Here is a 19,909-nt window from a genome sequence, read left to right on the forward strand (position 1 = left end):
GGGGACTTGTGGGTGCCTCCAAACTTTCCGCATCTTGGCTTACCTGGTGTTTTCTTCTGTTATCTTGATGACATTGCAAAATCCCAGAGAGGTCAGGCGCTTGTGGAAAAAGGATTCCTACAAACAGAAAGAGGACAAGCTTTATGTCAAGCAGTTTCCCTGCTTTTCTTTTCCATCACCGTTCAGCATATTAAAGGATAAACAGCAGCCAGAAATGCTTAAAAGAAACTGACTGATTGATAGATTGATTGATTACGGGAATAGGTGCGTCAAATAGCTATGTTTAGAAGTGCGAGGGGTTCTCTCTGTGGGTCCCCTTCTTTTCTACTGGTGAGCTGAAAGGGACCCCTTGGGACCACCTTTTCTCTACAGAACTCGCCGCCATCACCCAAAGACTGAATTATCCCACCTTGAGTGGTAAAACGTTAATATTGTTTCTGATTTCCACACTGATTGATTGATTGATTGATTTCCTCATTGATTGACTGATCAATTGATTTGGGGAACAGAGGTGTCAAACAGCCATGGTTGGTGGTGAATTGATTGGTGACTGATTGATTGATTCATTGACCACCTAGCATGGCTTTTTGACACCTCAACTCCCCCAATCAATCAATCAATTGATTGATTGATATGGGGGTAGAGATGTCAAGTGGCAATGTTTGGTGGTGATTTGAGTGAACTTTCACTGTTTTCGTGAGGCTTTTCAGCCAACACTTGTTCTTAAAACACTTTTTTAAAGTGGGGTCTGAGGGCTTTGGGTACAAAAGGTGTTTGGGTACCCCAAAACAGACCCCTGGGCTTTATTTTCCCTAGTTTAGCAATCACTGGCCAAAAGGCACCCAATGAAATGAAAATAAAACCAAACCTTCTCGCTCCAACTCTTCCCCATCACCTCCTTACCCAGCTTTTTGGGGTGCATCTTTGGCAACAGCGCCCAGTAAATGGACGATATTTGCCCCAGAAGGGCATCACCAGCTCCATCTTGAAGCCCAAGTCTACAGGCGAGGGTTGCGTCTGCAAAAAGGCAAAAAAAGGGGCATTTTTAAGTATTCAATGTATAGTTGTTGTTCTTTTTCAAATACCTGCGTACTTTTTCCAACTAGGAAGAGTGCATTCCCTTAAGCATACATGCTTTAGTAGATATTTTAAGTATTCAATATCCATGCTTTTCAAGGTTTTCATATCCATTTCAAAACCAAATGCATTTTTCGCTGCAAGCGGAGGGTGGAGATAAGTGGGTCTTTTGCAGCCATTGTCGAGCAAATTGACAATTAATTGTGAGATATTTTCAACGCTCTTATCGGTGGTCAGAGTCCTGCGCAGTCCCTTGAACTAACCAACAGAAATTGCCACAACCAACAAAACTGTTCAAAATAAGCAAACTAAAGTGTTTTGTGAAATAAAGAAATGAATAAATGTTTCCTTGTTTTTGCACTGCATATGTTTGTTATTCCATCCTTTGGTAGGAAGGGCATTATAAATAAACATTGCAATTGTTGTTTGGTGCATCAACACTAGAAATAATAATAATAATAATAATAATAAATTAATAATGCAATTACTAATGCAATTTGACACCACTTAAGATGCAATCCCAGGATTTGTAGTTTTGCAAGGTTTTCAGCCTCTTCTGTCAAAAGGTGCTGTTGCATCACCAAACTACAAGTCCCAGGACTCTGTAGGATGGAGCCATGGCAGTATCAAACTGCATTATTTCCACAGTCCTCCCTGGCCTCGCATCGGGAGGCATGGAGACGCACTATCCATGACGCTGCAGCCATCTTCGAAAGCTCACATTGAACGAGCCTCGAAGAGAAACGACAACGCAGAAAGAACCGCAACCTGGAAACATCACCCAAGGAGACTTTCTGCTGTGCTTTCTGCAACCGGACCTGTTTATCCCGAATTGGCCTTTTTAGTCACCAACGCGCTTGTACAAAGCACGGGATGAGTCCTTCCTGAACCTTCGTTCGCGAAGTAAAGCCAGAGAGAGAGAGAGAGAGATTTCCACAGTGCAGATGCACCAACGTTGTTGTTATTCCAGATACCTTTCTTCCTCCCAGTGCAAATAAATAAATAAAATCCACGTACGTTTATCGGTGGGCTGCTTTTGTTCCTAAAGTTGTAACCCGACGAACCTCCGTAAAACAGAGCCATGGCTTTGCTTGAATCTTGAGCAAAAAATCAGATGCAAGGTATCTTCCGCAATCCTGGGTTCAAACAAGACAGGATTACGAAATTAAATGCAGGATTATGAAATTAAATGCAGGATTATATAATTAAATGCAAGATTATAAAATTAAATGCAGCACAACTTCAAGAACTTGCAGATATAGCAAAAAAAGTAGCTAGAACAATAATGACTAGAAAATATATATATATATATATATATATATATATATATATAGTGTGTGTGTGTGTACATATATAAAAATGTGTATATGTATATATGTATGTGTGTATACGTATGTGTGATATAGATAGATAGATAGACAGACAGACAGATAGATAGATAATTTGATTTAATGGGTATATAGTACACAGTACACAATACACATATTACAGTTTGAGACTGCTTTAATTGCCCTGGCTCAGTGCTAGGGAATCCTGGGAATTGTAGTTTATTGTGGCCCCAGAGCTCTCTGACAGAGAAGGCTCAATGTCTCACAAAAGACTACAGTTCCCAGAATTCCATAGCACTGAGCCAGGGAAGTTAAAGCAGTCTCAAACTGGGTTATTTCTGCAGTGTGTTTTGGACCCAGTACTGAAGTGTGTGTTTTCCTTACGTATTGCATGCTAACAGGCTTCAATTTGTAATTTATAATCCTATAAAAGAGCATTCAAGACATCCAGTCTCTTCTGGCTCAGAAGTTATCCAGATGATTTTTAAATTGTGAATTTTTAAATGATGAATTTTAAATGGTTTTAATACGCACACATCTTAACTCAATAACAAATCTTGTGTTACATCTTACTTGACAGCAAATAAAAAACTAGTTTGTAGTGTGTCTGAGGCCTGGTTTGAAGGTTTGGCAACTTGGGACCTGAGGCCTAAAATGGCGTACAAAGCCTATGACAGGTTGAATTTCCCTCATAAGGAATTCTGAAATCCTAAAACACTCCCAAATTCAAAACTTTTTTCCTCATGGGTGGCTGAGACAGTGACGCCTTTGCTTTCTGACAGCGCAATGTACACAAACTTTTGTTTCACACACCAATTTATAAAATATTGTACACAATTCATGTAGATGTTGAGGGGAGAAAACCTATACAAAACATAGTTCCCTTTAACAAAAATGGGAGGTTTATACAACCCAGGAGCCTAACCCAAAGGAATACATCTAATATCATTGGGAATTTTTTTATATATATATATGTGTGTGTGTTTGTGTGTGTGTGTGTGTGTATATATATATATATATAATATGTCTGTATTTGTGTGTGTGTATATATAGTGTATTTATATATATGTGTGTGTGCATATATATAAATGTGTGCGTGTATATATATATATGTAATAATAATAATATGTGTATATATATATATATATATATATATGTAATATGTGTGTGTGTCTGTGTGTACATATATATATAAATATGTGTGCATATGTATGTATCTGCCTGGGTTTGTGTTTGTAGAAAGCATGGACAAGTCCTTCCTGAATCTTTGTTTGCGAAGTAAAGCCAAGTATGTATGTATATGTATATATGTGTGTGTGTACATATACCACAAATTATGCAATCGAGTTTCCCGCATTTGGGGAAATCACAGGGGTCAGCACACCTGGAGTGCAATATATATGTTTGCATACATATGTGTGTGTGTATGTGTTCTATTTTTTAAAATCTAAAATGGGATTTTTAATTTCCTTCTACCATAAAACTGTTTGCAAAAATAAAGAACGATTCCATTGCGGGGCAGAAATTTTACGTCACCGAATAGTTCTACAACTGGAAATTTCCTCCAAATGGAGAAAAGACGCTGAATCCTCAGCATCCTCCATCTCCTCTTTTTTGCTCTACTGAAGCTTACACATTGTCTACTTTTCCTTTGCCTTGCTTACTCAGGACTTCTTTGCATTTTCTGCTATCTAACCCATGCCTCCAAGGAATCTGGCTCAATGTTGTCAAATTCAGTGCTATGGAAGATTAAAGGTCTCCCAAAAACTATATTTCCAAGAATCCCATGATAGCATTGAGCAATGGCCTTTGGAGTGGTTTCAAACTGCTTTCTTTCTACATTTATGACATTTATGCAAGCTTGTAACCCACAGAGTTCCTCTCTGTTTGGTCTCGTTGTTTCCTAATTAAATTGTTTTGCTTTCCTCTTAGCTACAATTTTGTTTTAAAATCCTTCTGTTACTATTGTTTGCTGCCTGCCTGGGGCTGGGCCCAATTTTGGGCAGCAAGGCAGGAGGACATGAATCCCTCACAGCACATGAATAATTAAAACCTACAGTTCAGCATCTAAAAAATATAGTAATGGGCAGGTTTCTAACATTTCCAGAGCCATCCTTTGCATGCAAAAAAATAAAATCTCAACTCTGCTTTGTCTTTGCTCCCATTTGACAGCAGACAGAAGTGAAACTCGCAACTATAAATGACTTATAAAAGCAAAAATGTGATTATATTCAATATTGGAAAGAGGGAGCTGCAAACTGCAGTGTTGTGTGCCATTGGAGCACATGTATTCTCATTCTTTTCCATCTGAGACCTAGGAAAGAAGTTGGAAAGAGAAACAACAACTAGTAAACAATGCACAACATCAATTAAAACATGAACTGAAACATGCAAGAGTTTAAAAGGACAAATTAAGACACACACATTCTAAAACAATCTGCATTTAAAATCATCTGACTAAGTCTGCCGGAAGAGACTGGTCTTTAATACTGTTTTAAATTTGGCAGCACATTAAGTTGTCAGATCTCTGGTTCTATGACTATTTGTCATAATTTTGAGCATGAAACCAAATTTGCATGCACTGAATTATCAGAAAGCAAAGGCAACACTATCTCAGCCGCCCATGTGGACCATTTTGGATTTTAGAGTATTTTGGATTTTGGGATTCCGGATAAGGGAAATTCATCTTTTACATAATGAGTTATATCTCAGGGATGGGACACAAGTCCAAAAAGACAACATTCACTTATGTTTCGTATACACCTTATGCATATCGCCTGAAGGTAATTTTATATAGAATATTTTGAATAATTTTGTGCACAAAACAAAGTTTGTGTACTTTGAACTCTCAGAAAGCAAAGGTGTCACTCTCTCTCAACCACCCATGAAAAAAGCTCAGTTTTCGTAAAAACAAGAAGGATATGATGATACTAAAGATATAAATGTTTTGATGTATTAATAATATATTGGTGTATATTGACTGGGGAACGAAAGTCTCACCCTGCGCACTTCTGCAGCTATTGCATAGCATCCTATTTTATAATTATTTTCGACTGAAGTTTGATTTTGCTCTGTCACTCCTTGGCGGAAATCTCCTGCATTCATTCATTCATTTGGGGTTTCTGTCATGAGGGTTATAAGCTTAGGGTTCCGACAGTAGTGGGTTTAGTGTTATAATGGGTTAATGGAATATATTAGAACAGTGATGGTGAACCTTTTAGAGGCCGAGTGCCCAAACTGCAACCCAAAACCCACTTATTTATTGCAAAGTGCCAGGTCCCTCTGGCTTTCTAGTAACAAACTCTGGCAAACTCTGTGCTGGGGTGATGGCACATGTGCCCACAGAGAGGGCTCTGAGTGCCACCTCTGGCATGCGTGCCATAGGTTTGCCATCACTGTACTAGAATGCGGTAGACTAATTGTTAGACTCTGTGCTTGCATGTTAGGACTGGAATGCTAGGGAGTTACCCTGTGATGGGAGGGGGAACTGAAATAGAAAGTGCCTATTGCTTACAGGATGTGAATGTGTTCAGTATACTTTAATATGCTGCTATTATATTTCTAGATGCTGCTATATATGTTGGGTTGTGGGATGATGGGGCTTATAGTTCTGCTCGATTATACTATAGGCCGTTAAGGTGGAATATAGAGTCTAGTTGTGGCTTAAGGCTTTATGCTTCAAGGTCCCAGGTGCAGTGGGGAGATAACGCCGGGTGGGAACTTAATTGTTTTGAGAGTTTGCCAAAGATCCCGGACTGAAGGACATTACACCATTGAGGAGGAGATTCCTCACTGAACAGGAAAGAGTTATCCAATATAAACCATATGTTACTGTACATTTCCATTCCTGACAAGTGATATATATTCCTGTTGTATATATCACTTTTTTCAATAAAGCTGTTGCTTTCAAAGCACAGTCGTTTGTTGGAAGAGGGGGCCTACAATCAGGAGCCTGACACTCCTGGCCTCGACCCATTAAAAGTCTATGGAGCTAGAGTTCGAGATGCTTTTCCCCCAATATCCTCTATGAAAAAGAAAAAGACAGGAGGAAATTCACTATCGTTCTTCTGAAAAGGAAGCAAGGGAAGCGGACGATGTGCAGAATGCCAGAATTTCTCATTTCCATCCCGTTGATCTCGCTTGTTAAGGATTCCAGATTTGTCCTACGCTTCCCATCGCTGCTTCAAAAAATACCATGAAATCTATATTGTTTGGAATATTTAAGACTCCGGGGGGTTTCAGAAAGATCCGACTCGGTGCATTTTAACAACTTTTCGGAGGCAACTTGTGTCGAAGAGAGAGGGCTCTGCCCAGGTTCAAAAAGGTCTTGGCTTCTCCATTAAAATTAACGCATCCGTCGGGAGTCAATTACAATAGGATTCGGAGGGCAATATTTGGCCAGGCTAGCTGGAGTCACAAAACCCAGAAAGCACAACTTTGCTAAAGTTGAGCGCATGCATCTCAACGCAATAGAATTAAACTTTTAGATGCAGCCCAAGAAGATGGAGATCAGTGGGACTTCAACATGGCAACTTGGAAAAGGGTCATAATCATATAGCAAGACCTTTATTATGCCATGCATGCAGCATTATCTGTTCCTACTTATCATCTTAACAGGGAGAAGTGTAGGATGCTACACTTGGGCAGTAAAAAATAAAATGCACAGATACAGGAGGGGTAATACCTGTCTTGACAGCCGTACAGTCAACCCTCTATATCTACAGATTCTTTAGCCACATCTATGGCTTCAAAACATTACAAAAATATATAGGGAACCCTCGATTTTACAGTTTGCATATAAGAGACACCATTTTACCGTCCCATTGTATTTAATGGGACTTGAGCATCCAGGGATTTTGGTACCTATGGCGGGTCCTGGAACCAAACCCCAGTGGATACCATGGACCCACTGTAATCATCATCATCATCATCCAGTTTATTTTATAGGATTTGAGCATCAATGGATTTTGGTACGCATGGCGGGACCTGGGACCAAACCACGGTGGATACCAAAGGACCATTATAATAATAACAACAACAATAATAATCCATTGTATTTTATAGGACTTGAGCATCTATGGATTTTGGTACCCATTGTGGGACCTGGAACTAAACCACAGCGGATACCAAGGGCCCACTGTAGTAGTAATAATAATATATTGTTTTTATAGGATTTGAGTATCCACAGATTTTGGTACCAAACCACAGCGGATACCAAGGGACCACTGTAATTATCATCATCATCATCCTTTGTATTTCATGGGCTTTGAGCATCCATGGATTTTGGTACCCACAGCATGCCCTTCAAACCAAACCCTGAATGCCAAGGACCCACTGTACCTGTGTTTTTGACTTTTGATATTAATCATGTTTATTTTTTTAACCTTTCTAATCACTGTTTTTACATCTTATCTTTTGTAAAATTATTGCAATCCGCCTTGAATCCCATTTGTGGGAGAAAGGCGGGATATAAAACCCTTGAAATAAAGAAATAAAATTAAAATGTGAAAAGGATCTAGCAGTGGAGTTTGACTTGGAGGTACACACAACAACAACAAAACCCACTTATGTCACACCTCTCTCCCAATAATGGAGGCAGCTAAGAACATTTTAAACTACTATCCAGGTTAAAAAATAAGAATAAAACACATTGCAAAAGTTAAATCCCTTCCTCAAAACAACGATCAAACCTTCTCTCTTGACTTTCCCCTACTTGGGCTTTGCAAACTTTCCAACTTTTATCAGTAGCTCCTATGCCTGGGAAAACCATCCCCACCTACATTTGTACACGTGTTTGCACGTGTGAATGGGTGCACAGGGCTTTTGCAAACTTCCTAACCCAACACATACACGTATAATGCACAGTATACACACCTGCAATCTTGAGTACACACGTGCAAAGTTGGCGTGGCAATGCTGCATGCAAACAGTGCAAAACCCCAGGAATCATCTCCTCCTCTGCAAACACACCTCTCCCTTAAAATACGTGTCTGAATAGGGCCAAAGTGGGGAGGGGAATAAAGTGGTGGGAGGGGGAAGAATTATTGCTTTCCCTTTCTCTTTGCTTCTATGGCACTGACTTACCTGGGAGAAGAAGCCACACAACAACCATAATGAACCCAAAACACCTCCCTGCAAATTCTCTCCAAGGGTGAGTCTGTACTACACAGCTGCAACCAGTTCTACCCCGCTTTAACTGATTTTTAACTCCCTCCTGAGGACTCCTGGGCCTTAGGTTCATCAGCATATTCTTAAAGGGGTATGAAACTGGTCAATATCTTTTTCCTTTCTTTGGCCTGTTAAAGCTGCTTCAGGTCTCTCTGGAGGGATGCTGTTTAAATGATGCATGCATCCTAAGAATCCGGAAGCTGCACCAAAGCTGCCCTCCAGTGCTTAGGAATGCAGGGTGGCTTTGGCGCAACCTCCGGACTCTTAGGACCCATGCGTCATTTAAATAGCATACCTCCAAAGAGACCCCAAGCAGCTTTATTTTGGCAGTCTGTAACAGGCCTTTGTTTCTTGCAGATGAGAGAGTGTGACTTGCCTGATGTCATCTACTGGGTTTCCATGGCTGAGCAGAGATTCGAACCCTGGTCTCCAAAGTCATAGTCCAGCACTCAAACCACTGCTACCTCTCCCCCTACTAATATCCAGATCTGATATTGTTGCTCATTTCCGCTCTCCGTATTGCTCCCCATCTATTTCCTTTCAGGTATCTGCTAAGCCTTTTGCAAATATTAATTAAGCCTGTGACTAATTATTATTTCTATCACTTGAAGCCCCTGGAGAACCCAGGAATCGTCAGCCTCGCAACCAGCCTCGGGCATGAATTAATGCGCTGCCCGAAAGAACCGAGGAATAAACCCATTTAATATGTGCCCCCAGGCAGAGCGTTTGCTCCTGTGTCTCATTTCCAAGAAAGGTTTCGGAGGCTAAAGTAACAAGATAATAAATTCTCTTTTTTCCCCCTTTTTAGAAGAAAACCTTATTTCCCAGAATTGTGGGAAGGTGTATTTTTTTGCAAAAATGCAACTTCCAAGGCTTTTAAGTCTTGGATACCTGAAGGCCAATAAAACACATTTGTCTCTTGGTCGGACAGAATGCTTTTTCTTCTGCAGATCTATCCAGTCCTAAATTTCCTTAAATTAACTTAATACCAGCAATATTTCAAAAGAAGGAAACAACCTCTGAGTATTCCTTGCCTGAGAAAATCCATTGTAACTCATGGGGTTGCCATATAGCGACAAATCCAAATGCAGGTGTTCTGAAATCCAGGGGGAAACATCCTAAATGCTTCTGGCCTTAAACAGTTTGGATAAGAGAGATGCAACCTGTAATTTAAGCAGAGGAGCCTGAAGTCCTGGGAAAGTGAGGATGGGGCCAAGGCAGTAAAAGTGGTATCAAACTGCATTATCTCTGCAGTGGGGATGAGACCCAGGCCTCCAGAGTTGTGGCCCAATGCACAGAGGGGTCCCATTTCTGCACAGATCTGATCCGATTTACCAACAAAGTTGTTATACTAAAGCTAATTTCACAGGGATCGATAGCACCACTTTCAAGCAAAGGCCTTTCGGAAACCGGGGAGCGAGCATCGCAGTCCCATTTCTTTTTGAAGTCGACAGAAAAGTTATTGACTTTAGCAAATGCTCGATCAAGCCTTCCAACTCCGGGGCAAGCAAACGTTTTAAGGAATAAAAGTCTTTATCTCGAAACCCTGGGGATCAAGTTTGTTCAGTGACCCTTTTAAAGCATCTTTCTTTTTCTTTTTCGTGTTGTTTTTGTTCCGACAAGCAAACGTTATTTTAGGAAGGAATGCGGTTATTTAATTAAGGATGGAAAGAAAATGACTTAGAAGTATTGACACATCACTAGGAGAGAGACGGCACTTTTCAAATGGCCAGAAAGGCAAGGGTTGGCTTTCCCTGTCCACTTTTTTTGCACAAGCCAGGGTTGGTGTTTTAAGAAATGAAATGAAATGAAATAAAGACCTCGGCAGCATTTTTGGTGCCAAGTTCCGAAGAACAAATCTCTTACAAGTTCAAGGAAGCTTTAAAAACAGGATATTGGGAGAAGTGCTGATGCAGGAGTTGCCCACAACACAAACACAACTCCCAGCATCAAGTTTTCTGAACAAAAAAGCAGGAAAGGAAAATTTTCTTCACCTCCAGATGGAGGGAAAGGAGATGGAGCAAGAAGCAAATGGAAGGGGCGCATGATGTATCACAGCCAGCTCTCGAAATACTACTGCAGAGCTAGCTGCGTTGGCTATATTGCAAAGTAGAATAGCATCCAAAATCAACAGAAGCGTGGATTTTGGGGCTATGTCCTTGAATCCCACTATGAAAGAGTGATAACCTTTATGGGGCACACTGAAATGCACAAAATACGTGGTGCATGCATTCAAAGCATCATTGGTTTCTCCATCAGGCAAAAGTGTCACAAATCATGGCTGTATTGTGTGCCTTCAAGTCATTTCTGATTTATGGTGATCCTACGGTTTTGGGGTTTGCAAGATTTGTTCAGAGGAGGTTTGCCATTGCCTTGCCCTGAGGCTGAGAACATGTTCCCCAATAATGGGGGGAAATACAATGAAGTTAGTCACAGACCCTCATTTTGCAAAGATCTGCTTGGTGTTGTTCTGAGTTAAGATGCTACAGAGGGATATTTATGGAGGCAGGCCACTGAGAGGCAAGCATTTAAAAGCCCAGCGAATAGAATTAAATATTCCAAATTTGAGATGTTTTCTGCTAGTAGTCTGGTGTCATCCACACATCTTGGATTGCTGATGTTCCTTCCTCCTGTCTTCATCCCTCTTTCTGAATATAAACCTGCTTTTGGTATGGTATTTTCTGCATCCGAGTTGAACAAACTGGGTGATAAAATGCCACCTTGCCCAATCCCTTTTGCCAAAATTGGGAACTATTCTGTTTCTCCATATTCTGTTCTAACAGTTTCCTCTTGTCCTCAGTACAGATTTCTCATCAGGACTATCAGATGTGGTGGCATTCCCATGCCTTTGCCATCCATAGTCCCATGCCTAGCCTTCTGATTCCTTCACTCCCTGTCCTCTTCCTGCCTCATTCGTTTTCCTCTCCTTTCCCCATTCCCTTCTTTTCTGCATCTTCTCCTCTCCAAATGGGATGAGGGTGGAGGATAGCAGTTGGAAGTGTCCCAGTTATTCTTTTCTCTCCATTCTTTATGCTTTCCAATGGCCAAGGCCAATTCTGGGCTAGTGGCGCCTCTTGGGTCTCTTGTCTCCTCGCCTTTGGGTCAAGAGGTCCTCCTCTGGCCTTGTTCTCAAGCATTCCTGTCTTCAGACGTGGCGTCTCAAGGGTGCCATAAACCCATAACTTCCTGGCGAGAGCCCCTTCGCCTCTAGGAGTTTGATGGGGGCCATTAATTTCTTCACCCTTGCCTCCTGTCTGCTCCTCTTTACAATCTGCATGGACGCCTCTGCTGCTGAAATCCACCTTTTTGTAGCCGCAGCAGGGTCCTCTGCTGCAAAGCCCTCTGATTTCAGTGGGCCTTGACCCACATAGGATGGGAGCCACTGTGTGGGTTTGTGCATGGGTTTTCATGTCTCTTGTCAACTTATGGAGACCCCACAAGGGATGCTCAGAGGTGGTTTGGCCAGTTTCTTCCTCTGAAATAGAGCCTACAGCATAACTGGGATACATCGGTAGTCTGTCATCCAAGTACTAACCAGGGCTGCACCTGCTTAGCTTCCAAGATCAAACAGCATTTGGTGCCTTTAGGGTATTTAGGATGTGTGTATGTGTTCAAACTCCCTATCAACTTATGGTAACCCCATTAATTTCAGAAGGTTTTCTTAGGTAAGGAATCCTCAGAGGTAGTTTGGTCCGGTTCCTTGTCAAACTGGATTATTTCTGCAGTGCGGACACAGCCTAAGGTGGTGCTCACCCATGCCCTTGCTAGAGCAATCTCTAGAAAACCCTTGGATCATTGCAATATGATGTTGCCATCAGAGAGAGAAAGTTGCAATGCTCTCTTTCGCAATTGCAGAAAAACTACACAGTATTGTTGCCTTTCCTATTGTAGCATCTCCCTTAATTCAAGGCAAGGAAATCCAGAACTCTCTTCCAGTGTTCAAGTTTTAAAAACTGGGATTGTTTTCTCCTTCTCCTGCCCACCGAAGAGATTGCATCTAAAGTGAGCGGTTGGCTCTGACAAGATTATTTCTCCCCCCTTTTTTGTGTGTTAAAAAGTACATTACGTAAGAAATTTGCTTCTTTCCAAAAAAGCCACTGATATGAAGGCAAGAAATGGAATTTGGAAAGGGAGGAAAAGAAATTAAGAAAAATAGGAGGGTGTCTCGAAAACAAACAGATTGGAGCAATAATAAAAAAACAGAGAGGGAGAAGTTTCTGGGTTTTATATTGTTATTTTTTTCTTCTTCCTTTTCTTTCACTGGTTCAGATTTAGAGAAGGTAATGCTATCAAAATAAGGCAGCAATTTAGCAGCCAGCGCAAAGAGGCGTTTTAAGCATCTTGTGGGATGGGATTGAAATGCCTTCTCTTAAGTGCTGCTGAGAACTTGTCTTGGAAAAAGAAGGAAGGAAGGAAGGAAGGAAGGAAGGAAGGAAGGAAGGAAGGAGACTATGGCCAGCCCAACTTATTCTCTGTGTTTGGGGACAGGGAAGGAAGGTTGGGAAAGATGGTTTAGGAAAGCAGGGACTGAATTCATTCCAAAATTCAGTTTGTATTCCCAGGAAGGGTATAAAAGAAAAGAATCCTAAAAGCATTGCAAACTTGACCAAATAGTATCATTATTAGAACATACACTTTTCACACACACATCCCTCTCCCAGGCTTACTATTCAACGTGAAGAAAGCAAAAATAACAACTGCGGGGGATTTACATGAATTAAATCGAGATGACGAGGAAATTGAAATAATGCCTTCCCATACCTTGGATCAGTCATTGATCAGAGTAAAGACTGCTGTCAAGAAATTAGAAAACGTCTAGGACTGGAAAATGCAGTTATGAAAGAATTAGATGAGATAAAACTGAATGCTAAAGTCGGGATCATCCAAGCCGTCGTATTCCCCATTGTCATATACAGATGCAAGAGCTGGACAGTGAAGAAAGTGGATAGGAAGACAATTAATTCATTTGAGATGGGGTTCTGGAGGAGAATGCTGTGGATACAAACAAATGGGTCCTTGGACAGATCAAGCCTGAAATCTCCCCAGAAAAGCAAGATGATCAAGCTGAGGCTATCCTACTTTGGACCCATCACGAGAAGGCAGGATTCACTAGAAAAGGCAATGATGCTGGGAAAGGTGGAGGGCAGTAGGAAGAGGGAATAAATACATACCCAGGTGGTTAGACACATTCAAGGAGGACACAGGTTTGAGCTTGTAGGACCTGGTTAAGCCTTCTCAACCTTCCTAGTGCCGCGGCCCTTTAATACAGTTCCTCATGTTGTGGTGACCCCCAACCAATGGTCTTGGTTCCTAAAACCATGGGAAATATGTGCTTTTCTATTAGGCGACCCCTGTGAGAGGGTTGTTTGACCCTCAAAGGGGTTGTGACCCACAGGTTGAGAACTGCTGGGTTAAGGACAGGGGGACTTGGAGGTGTCTCATTCATGGGGTCACCATGAGTCAAAGTCAACTTGAAGGCAGCTAACAACAACAGTCCCAACTTACCTCCCACAGCTCTATCCCATGGACTCCTGAGATCTATGGTTTGGAGAGGGACTAATGTCCACCTTTGAACTCCATCACTAGAGCTCTCTAGCAGTATTCACCAAATACCTACAAATGCCAGGATCCTATAGTAAGGAGCCATAGCAATTAAAATTGTTAGCTGTTGTTGCATGTCTCCTAGTCAACTCTGATTTATGGCAACCCTATCACAAGGTTTTCTTGGCGAGATTGGTTCAGAGGAGGTTTGCCATTGCCTTGGTTAATGTCAGGTTTCATGGCTGAGTGGAGGATCAAACCCCGATCTCCAGAGTCCTAGTCCAACACCCAAACGACTATACCACACTAATTGTGTAGTGCAGATACACCCTTTGCATTGGAAACCATGGGAAGATGCCACTGCCACAGATGCTGGTGAAACATCAGGAATAAACTCTTCTAGAACATTGGCCACATTGCCCGAAAAACCCACAAAAAGCTAAGCATGTGGCTGTTTAGAAAATTCTGTCCTCTCCAAAAAGTAGAGAAGAACTTCAGATGAAATGAGAGCATCGCTCACATAAAGCCTGAAAAGGAAGAGACAAATTAATTGAGACATCATCACCCAGCTAATGAAGTTTGGGAACCTGATTGCTGTTTTTGACAGATTAATTCTGCTTTCTCCTCCTCGCTTGGGCCCATACCTTGCCTGGCGGTCTCTATTGTTCTCCTCTGAGCAGCGCATTGTTTCAGCATGATGGCAAAATAGGGCTCCATGGCTTTGTGCATTGACAGGATGAAAGGGGGAAACAAAGGAAGGAAAAGTCAGAGAAAAAGAGAGGAACAATAGTCAGGCCCCATCCTGCCTTTTAGGGGGGTTGAATCATCCCCAGCTGGGTGGGCTGCATTCATGCTCACCTGAAAAACCCCACAGATACACTCACTGGGTTCATATCAATGTCAGGTACAATGTAAGGCATGATGCATGAGCTGAAGCTCCTTGATCAAACCCACAAACAAAAATCCATTAGTGATACCTTTGTTGGCCAACAGAAATGCTCAATAGACTTGTTGCTCCATCAGAAGTCCATGGAACTTCAAAAGCTTGCAAAAATCCATTAGTGACACCTTTATTGGCCAATCGAAATGCGCAATAGACTTGTTGTAAGCTCCATGGGTTTCTTCATCAGAAGCCCGTGGGGCTTCAAAAGCTACCAACAAGTCTATTGTGCATTTTGGTTGGCCAATAAAGGTGCCACTAATGGATTTTTGTTTGTGGATTTGTTAAACAGACAACACAGCAACCCTTGTGTATCTCTTTGATCAAAATACACATCGTTGTATGTTCTTTGGGACAGAGATCTACTTGTTCATATTAATCCAGGGAAAGTTTGGGAGAATTAATTTATGCTGAGTTCCTGTGCAGTAGTTGCATGCAGTGATTCCCAAACTTTGGTCATCCAACTGTTTTGGATTTATGTGGCGCGAATGTCATACCTCAAGCAGCTGCAATTTTTTGGAAATGTCCACAATTCCTATAGTGCAATTCTATATTTCTGAGGAAGGAACCACCTCTGAGGATTCCTTGCCTAAGAAAACCCTATGAAATATATGGGGTTGCTATAAGGGGACTTGAAAGCACATAGACATGATAGGAATTGCACTATTGAATTTTGGACATTTCCAAAAAAATATGCCAGCATAAATCCGCATCACCATTCCAGCCTTAATACTCTTTAAACATTTTGTCCTCTTGCCTTCATCAACTTTCAGATGCCTGTTTCAGCTGGAAGGATTTTGGATGCCTTGGCATGGGAAGCCCCAGCTGCTGCCGAAGTTACTCTGCTCAGTTTACTCTATGGAGAAGGACGCAAAGAACTCAGTCCTTTGTATCAGAAACTCAGATGGACGAAAAAGTCATTTCAACTTTCGCAGGATGCATCGAGGCTAAGGCCCTTCGAGTTGTGTTTTTCTCCCTCCGAAGTGGCTCCTTTTCCCTGGAGTGTATCATCGTATTCACCGGCTGTTTAAATGAATTTTTATAGCCTTATAAATCTGCAGAATTGGGGGCAGTGGAGAAATGCAGAGGTTAAAAACAACGTTACTGCCTCCTTTGCTTTTCCCAGACTCATGTTCGAAGGATGGGTCCCGTCACCCACGCCTTCTGTCTTACTCTGTTATTAGCTAATTAGGTAATTAAACCTCCCCAACTTTGTGGAAATTGAACATCATTGTGGTTGAACTTTTAAAATAGTATATCGGTGGTGGGTGGGTGCAGTATCATCCCCAAATGCAACCCACGGACTCGACTTTTGTGGTTCCAGAAAGACTTCCATTCCACCCTCCCCAAAAAAAGGCTTTTTAAAAATTTCAGTAAGATTTTGAGATTCTTATACAATTGTGAAAGACGAAGAGAGGATGGGTAGGATGGGTATATAAGTACTTTAGAATAAAGGGCAGCCTCACAAATGCAAAGACTGGTTCAAATCAGAGGTGGATGGACTGCTAGAGAAAACTATATATCAACTTTTTGGAAGAGTATTTTTCAATATAGAACCGCTCTATTAGAAATCCAAACGAAAGGTGACCTACAATGGGAGTAGAGGGGTTTTATATTGGGAAAAAAAGTTACAAAGCTTTGGTCGCTGTTACTACTGACATGCAGATTTAATCGGAGAAAAAGCTTGGATGCTGGCTTATGCATGTAAACTATATATTGTTAAATAATATCTGCTTTGTTGCTGATATTAAGGGACATGTAATAAAGATATGTTTAAAAAGTTTTTTTAAAAATTTCAGTAATATTTTGAGATATATATGCTTTAAAATGATCTCTAAATGTGTGGAAATGCACAAAAATACCTGCTATCCTACTTTGTTTTTGTCCTATTTAGCTTGGATGACCCAGAATTCCAGTTTAAATGCAAGAGGCTGAATGTGACCGTTCCAAAGGATCTTACTTTATTCCAAAGGATCTTATCATCATCATCATCATCATCATCATTATCATTATTATTTTAGGGATATCCAAAGGATATTTAGAGCCAGGACAGAAACCACACATCCAACTAAATCCCAGAATCATATAGAGTTGGAAGAGACATACTAACAGAGTGGGGAGGAAAAGTGGGTACTATTCTTGAGTTGTTCCCAACTTTTCCTTTACTACCGGTCGAGAGTACAATGATGTTGTCAACGTATCATCCCCAGATGAGTGGTTAGTAGGTGGACATTTTAAAGATAATTTGTTCAAGTCAGAAGATAAAGACGTGGGGATGAATCCAAGGTGTGTAGGCGGTGCGCTCAGGAGAGAGCTGTGGAGGAAATGCTCAGAAAATGCTCAACTTATTACCTGTTCCAGGTTGCTTTAAAAAGGCACTTTGAATTCATTGTGCAGCAACTGAAGGAACTGGGACCTTTGTAAGCGCTGAGAAAGTGGGAAGACGTTAAGTTATTCTGGTTTGTCTGCCAAATCGGGGCGAAGTGACTCGCCCAACGCCTCTCTTTGGGATTCTTTTTGGGGCCAGCGTCTAATAGAGCTGCCACAAAGAGGACACTAAAGCTCCAGATTTGCTGTTCCATCATTGTACAAAGGAAAGCCCATGCCCTGCACATCCCTAGCTAAAATTAAGCCCTGCTTTGTTTGCATAGCAAAGGTTGAAAGCCAGCCAAAATATGGAAAGGCCTGGCATGCTCAGTTTGCAATATGTTTTGCTTCACGAAAAAGAAGGGGGAAGGGGGAACAATCCCAAGATGTATGTTATATTTAACAAGGCTGTTTATTTTAATTCTCCCGGGGAGTTCAAAGTCCAGGAGGCTAAAAACACAGCCTGAAGGAAACATGTGCTGCTGTCAGTCTTTTCGGGGAAGACTTTAAAAGAAAAATATTAGGAATAAAAATATATATAAATCAGCATTTGTAGTTAAAATATCCACTTCCATTTTTCATCCCCTGATCCTTTATGCCATGGATTTTCAGGATCGGAGAGGAAGGATGGAGGAGAGAGTTGGCATGTCCAGATTTTATTTTTATTCTTTAGCCCTTTGGAATGAACAGCAACACATTAAATACTTCGCATGGAGCAAAAGGTATATTTACATTTTACTCTCAAGTAAAGAGACCAAGGCTCAATACAGTCTGGACCTTTCTCTTTCTCTGGCTTCATCTGCACTGCAGAAATAATGGTGTTTGAAACCAGGCATGTAGTGTCATTGTGCATGGTTCCACAATGGACAGTTTTATGAACTGTGAATGGTTGCACAGTGTGTGTGTGCATGTGTCTGTGCACAATTGGTACATTCTTTTGCAGTGGCGTACCTAGTATATTTGGCACCCAGTGCAAATCATTATTACACCTGGTGCAAATCCTCCATTGAACAGCCTTTCTTGAGTTGGTGGAGCTGTTGTCTTGGTGGCAAAAGGTAGGAGATTTGTAGTTTTCTCGTGGGTTTTTCAGGCTATGTGGCCATGTTTTAGAAGACTTTATTCATGATGTTTTGCCAGCATCTGTGGCTGGCATCTTCAGAAGGCATCTTTCTCTGAAGATGCCAGTGAAAGGCCAGGAACAAACTCTTCTAGAACATGGCCGCATAGTCTGAAAAACCCACAAAAAAACATGGATGCCGGCCATGAAACCTTCAACTTCACGTAAGACATTTGCTTTCTCACCGGCCAGCAAAACCACAAAACCCGGTGTGATCTGCACCCTCCGCACTCCCTTAGTGGCACCCTTGTTCCGTTGTGCAATTCACTATGGAGGCAGTAGTGTGCAACTGAGTTAAACTCGTGCAATCTCATCTAACACTTCTCTGTTTCCCCTCCGTTGTGTCCTGCGCCACCATGCACACGAACAATAGTGCAGAGCAGGTTGTCAATACACTCTTTTTGTTCTTAGAAACAACCTGCTTCTAGGTGGGTCTGAATTTTGTTTGGTTCTTTTAAACAGCAACCCAGGAGTTAATGGCGGATGCCGGTGAGCGAGCGAGCGAGCGAGCAAGAGAGCATGCTGTGAGCGCAGCAAGGCAGCTGCCTGAAAGGAGCTGATAGAGCGGCTGTCAGGAGATGCTGACAGGCTCCCAGGCTGAGGAGTAATAATACTTGCCCATTCTTCACCGCTGATAACAACAGCAACAGAAAATGCTCTGCTTGGAGAGCCAAGTGGTTTGGGGATGACTCAGTGCGTCCTTGGCACAGCCCAGGAGCATTGACTCTTTGTACCCTGAATATGGGCAATCCAGCTGCCCATACTTCAGGGTACAGGGCAGAGTGCAGAGGAGCCTGGGATTGATGTACCCAAAGTTAATCCCATTAGTAATTCCAACTAGATGAACCCATTATTTTTCCATACTTCTGGGTACAAAACAATGCCCATCTGCCCATGAAGCAAGGTACAAAAGAGAGTGAGATTGTTGTACCCAAATATTAATCCTGTTGGTAATTCCAGCTAGAGGAACCCATTATTTTCTCATATATCAGAGTACCGAGAGATGATGCCCATCTGCCCATGAAGCAGAGTGCAAATGAGACTGAGATTGTTGTAGCCAAAGATCAATCCTGTTGGTAATTCCAGCTAGAAGAACCCATCATTTCCCCATACTTCAGGGTACAGAGACAGACACCTCTGCCCATAAGCAGAGTTCCAGCAGAGATCTTGGCCCAGATACTCAGGGCCTGGAATGGTCCTGAACTGGCAACCCTAATAGGAGTGGCCTTCCAGATGCTGTTTGACTACAAAGCTCAACATCCCTCCACATGGGCTCTGCTGGGAACTGTACTCCAAAAACACAAGGAGAACGCTTGGATTCCCACCTCTGCATTGTTATTGTTGTTGTTGTGTGCATTTGAGTCATTTCCA

The 19,909-nt window shown here is 41.7% G+C and overlaps 1 protein-coding gene across 10 annotated transcripts in view; it reads right to left on the reverse strand.

Moving 5' to 3' along the window:
- The window catches only part of GPAT2 (glycerol-3-phosphate acyltransferase 2, mitochondrial), a 46,694-nt gene extending 38,108 nt beyond the window's left edge, over positions 1 to 8,586 (reverse strand). For 2 of the 10 annotated variants that reach the window (XM_089537699.1, XM_089537698.1), the window contains exons 1-2: positions 904 to 1,011; positions 44 to 117 (exon numbers count right to left, since the gene is read on the reverse strand). In XM_089537699.1, the coding sequence (XP_089393825.1) occupies positions 44 to 117; positions 904 to 922 (93 nt within the window). In that variant the 5' untranslated portion in view covers positions 923 to 1,011. Of the gene's footprint in view, positions 1 to 43; positions 118 to 903; positions 1,018 to 2,094; positions 2,214 to 2,939; positions 3,154 to 3,218; positions 3,271 to 4,038; positions 4,239 to 8,279; positions 8,398 to 8,489 lie in introns of those variants that run through there. The other 8 variants (XM_089537691.1, XM_089537692.1, XM_089537696.1 and 5 more) reach the window with 8 other exon arrangements.
- Between the last annotated feature and the right edge of the window lie 11,323 nt (positions 8,587 to 19,909).

Source organism: Sceloporus occidentalis, unplaced genomic scaffold (assembly GCF_023333645.1).
Source record: "Sceloporus occidentalis isolate IW3139 unplaced genomic scaffold, rSceOcc1.0.p SCAF_9, whole genome shotgun sequence".
NCBI lineage: Eukaryota > Metazoa > Chordata > Lepidosauria > Squamata > Phrynosomatidae > Sceloporus > Sceloporus occidentalis.